Genomic DNA, 12,421 nt, shown 5'->3' with positions numbered 1-12,421 from the left:
CTACCAAAAAACATTCCAAGACATAATCTCGGGACTGTGAAAATGGCCTTCATATTGGTTCTAATGCGTTAGTCTAGGGCCCCATGGCATTACAGGGCCTCAGCTTAAACCTTTCTCTTTGGGGAACACAAGTGACCATCGCAGACTATCCAACATGGCAGTGAGGCAGTGCAGCTGGCTTTACACTCAGACACTAAGGCCTCAAGTCCGTATTTCAGTCCGCAAAACACATATACGCTCCATCTGCACTCTGCATTTCTTTCACTCCCATCAATAGAAATGACTATTCTTGTCTGCAATGTGGACCACAATAGGACACGTTCTATAGCTTGCAGGAGAGCCACACGGATCCACAAACAATGCAGATGTGTGCATGACCCCACATATACAAATGGGTCAGTGCACAATGCGCAAAAACTGCGGCGAGCACACAGATGAAAAATACGAATATGTGTGCTCGAGGCCTAAGGGGAATATTTTGTAAGTCAAGTGTTTGGTATGCCAGTGTTAGTACAAAGTCAGCTGGCACAACATGCACCAAATTTAACCCCAGAGGGCTTTTTCATTTTTGTTTTTCACTCCCTGCCCTTTCCTGGGCCATAACTTTTTTATTTTTCTATTCACATAGTCGTAATTTTTGCGGATCACGATGCACTTTCTAATGTCGCCGTTTAATATTGCATACAATGTAGTGGGGAGCTGAAAAAAAAAATCTAAATGGGGTGAAATCGGAATAAAACGTAATTCCGCAAGTTTTAGGGGTTTTGTTTTTACGGCGTTCCCGGTGCGGTAAAACTGACCTGTTTCTTTTATTCTCTAGGTCAGTATGATTATGGTGATACCACATATGTACGGTTTTACTTGTGTTTTAAAATGGGGGGGGGGGGGGGGGGACAAAAAAACTTGAAATTCCCATAATCTGACCTCTATAACTCTTTTGTAGTTAAGTGTACAGAGCTGAGTGAGGGCTCGTTTTTTGTGGGGCTATCTGTAATTTTCATCAATACCATTTTGGGGTAGGTATGACTTTTTGATCAATTTTAAATTTTTGTATGAGAGGTGAAGTGACCGTTTTTTGCTGTATGGGATAAATATTATTACATTTTAATAGTATGGCTGTTTTTTTTTTTTACATGGTGATGCCCATAATGTTTCTTTTTGTTATTGGTTATGTATTTTTATTTTAGGGAAAGGGGAATGATTTGAATTTTTATATTTTAAAAAACATTATTTTTTGTACACTTTTATTTTATAGTTCCCATAGGGGACTATACCAAGCAATCATCAGATTCCTTCTCTCATAGACTCCAATGCACTAGCATTGGAGTCTTTGAGGATTTTACTATGTTCCTATGGAGCCCTGCTACAGCAACTAATGTGCGTCAGCCTTGTATCACTCATGAATACAGAGGCTGCCGCACACACTCCGGCTCCCCTGATCCTCGCTAGGGGAAGCTGGTACCAACCCAGAAGCATGTGCTTTCGGGTTTTTATGCTCCCAGATGCCGTGGTCACATTTGACCACGGCATAAGTATGAGATTGCTGTTAAATTTGATACGCCTCTGTATTAAGGGCATATACAGTCACAAAATGTCCCCACAGGCCTCTCAGGGGGCCATATTACAGATCTGTACAGCTTGGCAGCCTGCCTGAGTCTTTATTACTCAAACATTAGAGTTTCCTTTTAATATGTCTTCTCAATCGTGCGTTCTGCTTGGCTCAATATTTTTATGTAATAAGTAGATGTAATATTAGCAGCATGTAACAATTGTTAAATCGTGATTCATCTGCACAGAAGCTTCTATGCATCTGACGAGACATGATTTCCAGGAGGACTGTCTGCCACCCCAGACATGAACAAGCCATTAATTAGCAGAGATGAAAGTTTTAGCCAGAGTTCACAGGCGATATGTCTACAGGAGCTTCACATGTGTGTCGCCAATAAAGAGCTGAACGTTGTAGGATGGTGAGCCGCAGCCATCAAATCACAGAAGAAGCCCTCACACTGTCTGCTAGTGGAGAATATATTCACGGTTATACAGGTGCATCTCAAAAAATTACAATATCATCAAAAAGTTAATTTATTTCAGTAATTCAATTCAAAAAGTAAAACTCATATATTCTATACCTGCAAATGTTTCCTAAGCATTTAAATGGTCCCTCAGTCTGGTTCAGTAGGCTACACAATCATGGGAAAGACTGCTGACTTGACAGTTGTCCAGAAGACAGTCATTGACACCCTCCACAAGGAGGGAAAGCCACAAAAGGTCATTACTAAAGAAGCTGGCTGTTCACGAAGTCCTGTGTCCAAGCATATTAATGGAGAGTTGAGTGGAAGGAAAAAGTGTGGTAGAAAAAGGTGCACAAGCAACAGGGATAAGCGCAGCCTTGAAAGGATTGTCAAGAAAAGGCCATTCAAGGATTCACAAGGAGTGGACTGCGGATGGAGTCAGTGCTTCAAGGGTCACCAAACACAGATGTATCCAGGACATGGGCTACAACTGTCACATTCCTTGTGTCAACCCACCTTCAGAAGGCCGGAGGCTGTAATAGCAACTGAACGGCTCGAGTGGTTTCATCGCGGGGGAGCCCAGCGCTCCTTGTAATTGACTACTCAGATGCCGTGGTCACAAATAACAATCAGGGTTAAAATCAGTGATCAGAGTGGCCTCTGATCACAGACTCTGCTGTGTAAAACAGCAGGCACTTATCAGCTATGGTGCATACTCAGCTCCTGAGCAGGTGCCATCTTTAAAGACCCAACATCCGCTGTACATGTATGGCAGATGTTGGAAAGGGGTTAAACATAACACTTGTCTAGACATGTTACACCAGTTTTTGTACGCCCCTTCCCCTCTACTGGGGTAAGGCTGATGACCCTTTTTAAAGAGTGCCCATAATGAGCAAAGCTAACCAAGCGAAAGTGTCGTAAAGTCAAATTTTTTTCCTCAAACATGGTTTTCTGGCAGAAACTGTCACTTTTTGATGCCAGTTTTGTGACCCAAATGAAATAATTCCCCCAACTGATTTTTTTGTTTTTTGACCTTTCTATACCCATATACAGTATATTCCAGTTAGACAACACAAGACTGCAGATGTTATCTCCATAATAGACCAATGACATGGCGTGTTTCCGGCAAATTCATGTCTTACCAATGAAGCACATATTCACTGGAGCAGAGGAGGGAAGGATGTGTCAGTCAGCAAGTAGGAGGTCGCAAAGACTATGGGGAATAGTAATTACCACAGCTTTTTTCCTGCATTTCAGGCTCCATTCCATTGTGATGCCATATTAGTCCAAACAAGGGATCAGTGATCCCCTCAAGACCTGTTAGCGACCTTTTAATAGTTTGTGACTTACTGGTTGGCTTCCTAGGCACTGGAACAATGAAGCAGGAATGGGTTAAATATTGTCAGACATAATGGGATTTGGTCGTCATGATAGCGCTGTTTAGCCAGTGCTCTGGTGCCCTCTGCAGGAAGCAAAAGATACTGCATCGAGAGTAAAACCTGAGAATTCAAAGATGCAAAGAGTCTTTCTTTGCTTATGGCAACTGATCCTTCAAATGGTTAAATGTAGTTTAAAAAGTATAAGGCTACATGCACACGACCTTATGTGTTTTGCGGTCCGCCCAAAAAACGGATGACATCTGTATGCTATACGTTTTTTTTGTGGATCCATTGTTAACAATGCCTAAAACGGACAAGAATAGGACATGTTCTATTTTTTTTGTGGGGCTACGGAACGGACATACTGATGCGGACAGCATACGGTTTGCTGTCCACATTTTTTGCGGACCCATTGAAATGAATGGTTCCGCATCCTATCCGCCAAAAAAAAAAACACGTAACGGACACGGAAACAAACAACGTTCGTGTGCATGTAGCCTAAGTTATATAATCGGTGTGGTTTCAAGAAAAAAAACAAAAACAAATGACCCCTCCATACACATGCACGTTTGTCTTACCATGTACGGGTTCTCAATGGGAATAAGTCACTGGGTTAAGCATGCTGGAGGACACTGGCGGATCCAGGGGGGGGGGGGGGGGGGCACCTGGAATTGCCCCCCGAGCTGCTCAGAAGTGGGGGGCGGCGGCGGCAGGGCACAGGGAGATGAGCACTTCCATTGTGGAAGCGCTCAACTCCATAGTCATCTGTATCGCCGTCCTCAGGAAGCGATACAGATGGAAGTGCTGCGGCGGGGCAGGGAGAGGTGTGTCCCTTCCTCGTTCCACTAGGCGTCATCGCGCCGCCTGAGCCGTACAGCGCGGGACACAGGCCGGAAGAGGCCTGCATCGCGTCGCTGACATGGAGGTAAGTATAAGTGTTTTTTTTTATATGTACAATAGTTTTACTGGCACATTAGGGGGGGCTCTTATTACTGGTACATGATGAGGGGTGCTCTTGTTCCTGGCACATGATGGGGGGGCTCTTATTACTGGTACATGATGGGGGGCTCTTATTACTGGCACATGATGGGGGGGTGCTCTTTTTCCTGGCACATGATGGGGGGTGCTCTTGTTACTGGCACATGATTGGGGGCACATTTTACTGGCACATTATTAGGGGCACTTCTTACTGGCACATTATTGGTAGGCACTATAGGGGCATCTACTGAGGCCACAAAGAAGGGGTATTTTATATGGGACACATTATGGTGGGTACTATGGGGAAGGGGGGAGAGGAGTACTATGGGGTCATCTACGGGGGGCACTAAGAAGGGGTATTTTATACTTGCAAATTATGGGGGACACTAGGGGAACATTAGCTCAACTGGGGGCATTACAAGGGGGTATTTTTTGCACTGTCACATTATAAGGAGAATTATTACTACTGGGGGGGGCATTATGTTGGGCTTTATTACTCCCCCATGGTATGACCCCCTAGTAGCAGCACCAGCCTCTTCCTGCTCTGCTATCCCTCTGCCCCTTCTCCAAATCCTTATTATAAAATCTTTCTCATTAGGATAAAGCACAACATCAGCTCCGCCGAGCCCCCGGCCAAAGTGTGGAAGTGGCGTCCGAGATCCCCAAGGGCCAAGCCAAGTAATTGTAAGTTTTCATGTGGAATATGTTTGTTATACACGATTGGACATGTTGAAATCTAAATTGCCCAACACCTGCCGTTGTGGGAGGTAGGAAAACCCCCACACACATCAGATGGTCAAATGGTCCTGTCAAAATCACTGGGTACGACTGACATTCATCTAGTGTGCTTATTTTTTGAGGGACAAATTGTACTTTCTAATGGCGCCATTTACGGTTGCATACCATGTAGTGGGAAGCGGAAAAAAAATTCCAAATGGGGTAGAATTGGGAAAAAACACAATTCTGTGTTTTTTATTATTTATTTTTTATTACACTGTACACTATGCTGCAAAATTGACCTGTTATCTTCATTCTCCAGGTCAGTACGGTTACAACTGTACCACACTTGTATAATTTTTCTTGCGTTTTAATACTGAAGAAAAATTAAAACCTTTGAGGGAAAAAAATACATTTTATAATCATATTCTGACCCCTATAACTATTTTGTATTTATGTGTACGGGGCTGTGTAAGAGCTAATTTTTTTGCGGGACGATCTGTTCTTTTCAGTGATACCAATTTGAAGTGTGTGCGACTTTTTGATCACTTTTTATTTAAAAAATTATTAGGTAGTTGAAGTGACCAAAAATTTGCAAATTGGCAGTTTTTTCCTGTTATGCCATTTAACTAATGTAAACAAAAAACGATTTACCGTGCATAATAAATCTCCCTCCTGGATCTACGTATTCGGACGCGACCGAGAAGGTCAAAGAGTTCCTAACAAGGATACAGACTCCGGCCTTCTTGGCTTATTGTATGAGAAATCTCTGTGGGATAAACGCCAGCAATCATTCTGCAACAAATGTGTTTCTTGTATACAGGCAATATCGTACCAAGATTGAGCCGCGGGTCTCTGCAATTTAAAATAGCAGAAACCCCGCGGCTATGGCACCTGCAACCAGGCGCCATGTTTAAAGACCGGACCAATGACGTAAATGTGCATCATCGGGAGTGAAGGGGTTAAAGCAGCCCATTACCCACGTAATACCAAATCTGGGGCATCTTTGTACTGTTCTTCAATTAATCCTACTAGAAGTTTATGAATGAATTGCTAGCAGTCTACAATAAAGATCTCTCTGGGTGTTACCCACACTCTGATAGACGGGGAATGGGACAATGCCTTTAACCCCTTAGGGACCGGCTCATTTTCACTTTAAATGGAGTCTTTTACCTAATCTGAGCGTTTCAGACCGCTCAGATCAGGTTATAGACTCTTTGACCCACATTACAATCGTACCTTTCTCTTGTGTGTCCCTCGTCCAGATAATGAAAATAACACTTTTTAAACTTATGCAAATTACCTTCTGAAGGTGCCCGGGGCGGCGTTACTGGGCGATGTGCCCAGAAAAACACACCTCCAGCCGGCGGACGTCACGAGCGGCACCAGAGGACGGCGGGCTGGGAACTGGCCTGCACCTGCGCACTGCTCTGCCCATTATGGGCAGAGGAACAGCTTTTCATATTGCGCATGCGCCGGCCAACTAAAGACAGCCCCTGGGCACCTTCAGAAGGTAATTTGCATAAGTTTAAAAAGTGTTATTTTAATTATCTTGACGAGGGACACACAAGAGAAAGGTACGATTGTAATGTGGGTCAAAGAGTCTATAACCTGATCTGAGCGGTCTAAAACGCTCAGATTAGGTGAAAGACTCCCTTTAAGGACCAGGCCATTGAGGGGTTAGATCATGTGATATTTTTTATAGAGCAGGACATGGCAATACCTAATATGTATACTTTTTTAAATTTACTTAAGTTTTACACAATAACAGCTTTTTTAAAACAAAAAAAATGATGTTTTAGTGTCTCCATATTCTGAGCCATATTTATTTTTATTTTTTGGGCGATTGTCTTAGGTATGGGCTCATTTGTTGCGGGATGAGGTCACGGTTAGATTGGCGCTATTTTGGTGGGAATACGCCTTTTTTGATCACTTGCTGTTGTACTTTTAGTGATGTAAGGTGACTAAAAAATAGTTTATTTAGCACAGTTTTTATTGTGTTCATCTGAGGGGTTAAGTCATGTGATATGTTTATAGAGCCGGTCGATACGGATGCGGCGATACCTAATATGTATACTTTTTTTCCCCCTACTTTTTACCTTTTTTATTTTCACTTTATTTTTTGTCCCACTTTGGGACTTCAACTTTTGGGGGTCTAATCCCCTTTACAATGCATTCTAATACTTCTGTATTGGAATGCATTGGCTGTATGAGTAATACAGTGAGTATTACTCATACAGCTTCCGGCCTGTGAGATCCAGGGGGCTGGATCTCACAGGCTCGTCACAGGAAGGCATCGCGCTGCCTTCCATGCCATCGGGTCCCCATTACAGCAGCACGGGGACCCGATGACACTGACAATCCCCGATGGACGACCCGTAAAAGCCGCAAACCACAGGTCTGAATCGTCACGGGACAGGTGGTGATCGGAACTACACATGACGTACCGGTACGTCATAAGTCCCCAAGAGGTTTTCTCATCTTATACGCTGATGGCATATCACTATTATATGTCATCAACATCAGCTATGTGCGGGTCCCACCTCTATCCTAAAACTAGGGATGCCAAAGTGAAGGAGAGCGCATCATGCATGCTCTGCGTTCACCGCTATGGGACTGACAGAAATGGTCAAACCAGTGCTTAGCTATTTTCCGAAGTCCCATAGGGGTGAACGGCGGGTGGCCACACATGCGCTGCTGCTCTCCGTTCATTTCGGGGGCCCTGTTCTGGAAATAGGGTGGGACGCGCACCTATCTGGCACTGATTACATACTGTATACTATCAATACGCCATCAGCGTACCAAATGCATAGACGCCTGTTCAGGCTGTTTTACACCCTGGAAAAAGTGTAAGGATTACCAATACGCCTTAGACTTTTCCCTCACATTCATCAGCGCAGGACGCGCTGTGAACGACACAGGCAGCGCAGCGATGCTGCCTGTGCCTGAGATAACCAATAGTGAAGCTCCTCACAGCAAGGAGCTTTGCTATTGGTTGGTTTGGGTGGGCGCCAGAGCGATACAGCGCCCTGCAGCAGGCGGGAGCTGGAAGGAGGGGCCTGCTCCTGGGGGTTTCTATAGTCAGGAGACTGGGCGCACTGTGCAAGGATCTCAGCAAACATGGCGGCGGAGGAGCTGAGGAGGACTTCAAGGTGACAGCAGTGTGCAATGCAGTGTGTGATCACCACACACATCTCACACTGATGTATGTGGTGCAGTGTGCAGTACAGGGAAGAGCCGCCATATTGGACTGGACTTTATCACTGATGTTATTTAGACTAGTGATGGTCCCCCTGCATACTCACCTCTATTTCTGTTACGGCCCTTGCACATGATCATATGCGCTCCGAGACATACGGTCTGTGAGCGGGCCATATGTCCCAGAGCAAGATCATATGAGTGCGGGACAATAGCCCCGCGGGCGGCCCGACGTGCACAGCATGGCCCGCATGTCTCGGAGGGAATACGGTCGTGTGCAAAAGGCCTTATTCTGCACCGTTAGATGAGCAGAGCAACAAAAATAATAAGTGCTGGATTGGGCACAAAAGGCTGGGTTTTTGTCATACGTTTCAAGTGTAGTGTAGTCCAGCAAAAAAAAAAACATGTAGGCTAACATATCTTTTTTTTTTTTTTTTTTACAAGGGAATTCTATGGTGACGGATGCCGCATTATAGCGTCTGTCTGAGGCGTCTGGTAACATATAAATTTTTTGTGTGTACATTAAATGTATGAAAAGAACGTGATGTGAACCCGGCCTGACAGGGAAGAAGCTGAACAGACTCCACCGACCATGATGGGATCCGTTCAGTCTCCTGTCTTTTTACCAGACAACAAAAGTACTGCATACAAGGCTTCTTTGTCTGGTCTTTCGACAGAATCTGCAACAGACGCTCCAATGCAGATGTGAGTGAGTGCAGGCCTACGTATTATGTATATGAACTACCGCAACTTTCATACTCCTCCTCGGTAAGGCTACTTTCACACTCGTGTTTTGGCTTTCCGTTTGTAAGATCCGTTCAGAGCTCTCACTGGCGGTCCAAAATGGATCAGTTTGCATTCTAATGCATTCTGAATGGAAAAGGATCCGCTCAGTTTGCATCTGTTCAGTCACCATTCCGCTTTGGAGGCAGACACCAAAACTCTGCTTGCAGCGTTTTGGTGTCCGTCTGATGAAACTGAGCCAAACGGATCCGTCCTGGCACACATTGTAAGTCAATGGGGACGGATCCGTTTTCTCTGACACAATATGGCACGGATCCGTCTTGACTATGTTACAGATAATACAACAGGATCCGTTCTGAACGGATGCAGACGGTCGTATTATCTGAACGGATCCGCATAAAAGGCGAGTGTGAAACCAGCCTAAAAATACTCCTCAAAAATGGTCAGAAGAGTATTCTTACTCTTCTGGAAAAAACGTAGTGCGACCTCTGGTTCTCAAGGCTTGTGCACCTGCAAGGCGGCTGCATCCCAACTGCAGCATGGTGGCGGTACCCTAAAAGTACTCCCCAAGCATGCACACAGTAGAGTTATACCGTATACAGATTGTCAGGTTATATAATAAGGCATGCTGGTGGTTGGACCGGTGTTCTAACAAAAATCCTTACTTTTGCATTAAAGGAATTGTATTTTTTTATGCGGCACCCGGCACTCACAGGGTCACGTGCCTCTGGTTACCCGGCGGAAGTGACGCACCAAATGCAGGCGCTGAGAGAAGAAACCGCGGGGCCCGCTCGGTGATGCACGGGGCTGTACGTGCTGTGTATTAGAATAACGTTGGAGAAGTCCTCGGCGGAAGGCGTCATGGACGAGGAGGACACAGTGAGTAGAGCGCAGTGACGTCTCCGGGGCGCGCCATGATGGCCGCGGTCACGTGCTCCCACTGGATGGTGCCCTGCAGCCTGTGCAGTCTGTAGAGGAGTGGCAGGTCCTCCAATACAGTGCATGCCTACGGATGTAGAGTGCCCCCATAAATTGAGCCATAGCATGCCCCCCCAAAGGCAGCACAAGTCATACATTTATATGGCCCTATTCACATGACTGTGTATTTTTGGTTGGTGTGCATCCAATCAGTATTTTGTGTAAAAAATGAGGACAGCGCACATTATGTCGTCCGCGTCGATGTGTCTGTTCTGCAGCTCTGTAAAAAAATAGAGCATGTCCTATTCTTTCTCTGTTAATAGGCATTGATACACCGGATCTACAAAAAAACGGATGAAACATGGACGAAATATAGAAATGCAGTCGTGTGAATGCGCCCTAATAAGTTGCGAACTTGTGTTTTAGCTTTGGCGTCCAAGGTTCGGGTTATCGAAGAACCCTATTATGGATTCCGCTACCACGGACCATAACGGAATTCTATGACGGCATGCACCACGGAAGCCTATAAGAGACATTCCGTCATAATAGAAGTCTAGGGGCAGCATAACGGATCCGTCAGGAGTCCTGCATAACAGAAACCAGACGGATTGACCATAGACTTCTATTATGACGGAATGTCTCTTATAGGCTTCCGTGGTATATGCCGTCATAGAATTCCGTTATGGTCCGTGGTTGGGAAATCCATAACGGGGTTCTTCGATGACGCCGAACTTAAAAGACAAATTTTCTCAACACAACTAATAAGCATTGTGAGCCATAGTGCCCTCGTAATAAGGGTACTTTCACACTGGCGCTTTTCTTTTCCGGTGCTGAGTTCCGTCCTAGGGGCTCAAATCCGGAAAAGAACTGATCAGTTTTATCCTAATGCATTCTGAATGGAGAGTCCGTCCCTCAGGATGCATCAGTATGTCTTCTGTTCAGTCTTTTTGACTGATCAGGCTTTTCAGAAAAACGTAGCATGCAGTATTTTTACCTCCGGCCAAAAATTGGAGATTTTCCTAGCTATTGTAACGGAAAATATAGATTTTATTGAAGACAGGAGGCGAGCATTGTGCATTAACTTTCTTTACTACTCCCATTAGCAGCAAGAATAACTATTACAACAAGTTAAAAGAATTTTTTTAAGACAGGTGTTAGATATGTAAATTAGGTAGTCCAGGTAGCCAATCGGAGATCTCCCAATTGTATAAAAGGTGTTGTAGTTGTAGGTTCTGCCTCTTTCTTGGTGATGACTCGCGATGAAGTAACTTGGAATTAAACGGATCTTGACCATAAAGGAGTATACAGTACATTTATATGAAGTAAAACCGGAGCAACAGGAACGTTGTAGGATGGATGAAGGATTGAAGATATCCTAGTATGCTATGGAGATAGAAAACATATTTGAAATATGATTAGGGTTGGGTTAGAAAAAAGGGGGGGACAATGCTCGCCTCCTGTCTTCAATAAAATCTATATTTTCCGTTACAATAGCTAGGAAAATCTCCAATTTTATTGCAACAGGAGGCTCCCATTGTGCAAGTTTAAAGCTAACTCTATGCTATATGACATAACCATATTTAAATGATAGACATGGATACGTGAGTGTCAGGTTTGAAATAAAATGTTTTAAAAGTAGATTCTGAAGACCAGTCCGCGGCCTTCAAAATTTCAGAGAGCGAAACTCCTTTTTGAAATGCTTTAGTAGAAACCGCCCCTCGGATAGAGTGTGGGCCAAATATTGTTGTATTAATCCCTGCCATTTGCATGGTAAGCTTAATCCATCTTGCTAACGTAGGGGAGGATACTGGAAGATGTGGTTTACTGAAAAGAAATAAGAAGTTGTGAAGATTGGGGAGAGCGTAAGGGTTGGGTCATGGATTCGTATGTTTTTAGACAACGGACAATGCATAATTTATCGTTAGAAGGGAAAGCCGGGTAGAACACTGTGTGCAGGTTGGTTTTGGTTCTTCTGGTTATCTGGAAGGTTACTCCGTTAGGGGTGAAGGATCTATGAGATATGTCTAAGGCTCTAACGTCTGAGACTCTTTTTATGGATATGAGGCATAAGAGGGTCGTGATTTTAAAGGAGAGTAATTTTAGTGACAGATGTTCATTATCCTCCCAGTGAGAAAAAAGGTTTAGAAGGGAAGTAACGTCCCACGTGGAATGATACCTAGGTTTTGGAGGGTTTCTAAAACGAATGCCTTTCATGAGTCTACAAATCATTGGATGTTTACCGATTGGAATGGAGTCAATAAGGGCATGTTCTGATGATATTGCGGAACGGTAGAGGTTTATGGTTCTATAGGCCTTCCCCATATTGAAAGCTTCTGAAAGAAAATTTAATATGTGGGTTATAGGTGCTTGAATGGGATCCAAGTCTCGTTGAGTGCACCAATGAAACCAAATTTTCCAGGCTGATCTATAAGCCTTTCTGGTTCCCGGGGCCCATGCATCAGAGAGGATGTCAAT

General features: G+C 44.3%; 1 protein-coding gene across 1 annotated transcript in view; it reads left to right on the top strand.

The window, feature by feature from the left end:
• The first annotated feature begins 9,755 nt into the window (after positions 1-9,755).
• Positions 9,756-12,421, top strand: part of TAF1B (TATA-box binding protein associated factor, RNA polymerase I subunit B) — a 94,776-nt gene continuing 92,110 nt past the window's right edge. The window contains exon 1 of the mRNA XM_044290126.1: positions 9,756-9,907. Coding sequence (XP_044146061.1) covers positions 9,890-9,907 — 18 coding nt within the window. The 5' untranslated portion in view covers positions 9,756-9,889. The remainder of the gene's footprint in view (positions 9,908-12,421) is intronic.

This window comes from Bufo gargarizans, chromosome 4 (genome assembly GCF_014858855.1).
Source record: "Bufo gargarizans isolate SCDJY-AF-19 chromosome 4, ASM1485885v1, whole genome shotgun sequence".
Taxonomy (NCBI): domain Eukaryota; kingdom Metazoa; phylum Chordata; class Amphibia; order Anura; family Bufonidae; genus Bufo; species Bufo gargarizans.
The sequence above is the reverse complement of the archived record's forward strand: the minus strand, read 5'-3'. Positions and strand labels throughout refer to the sequence as shown.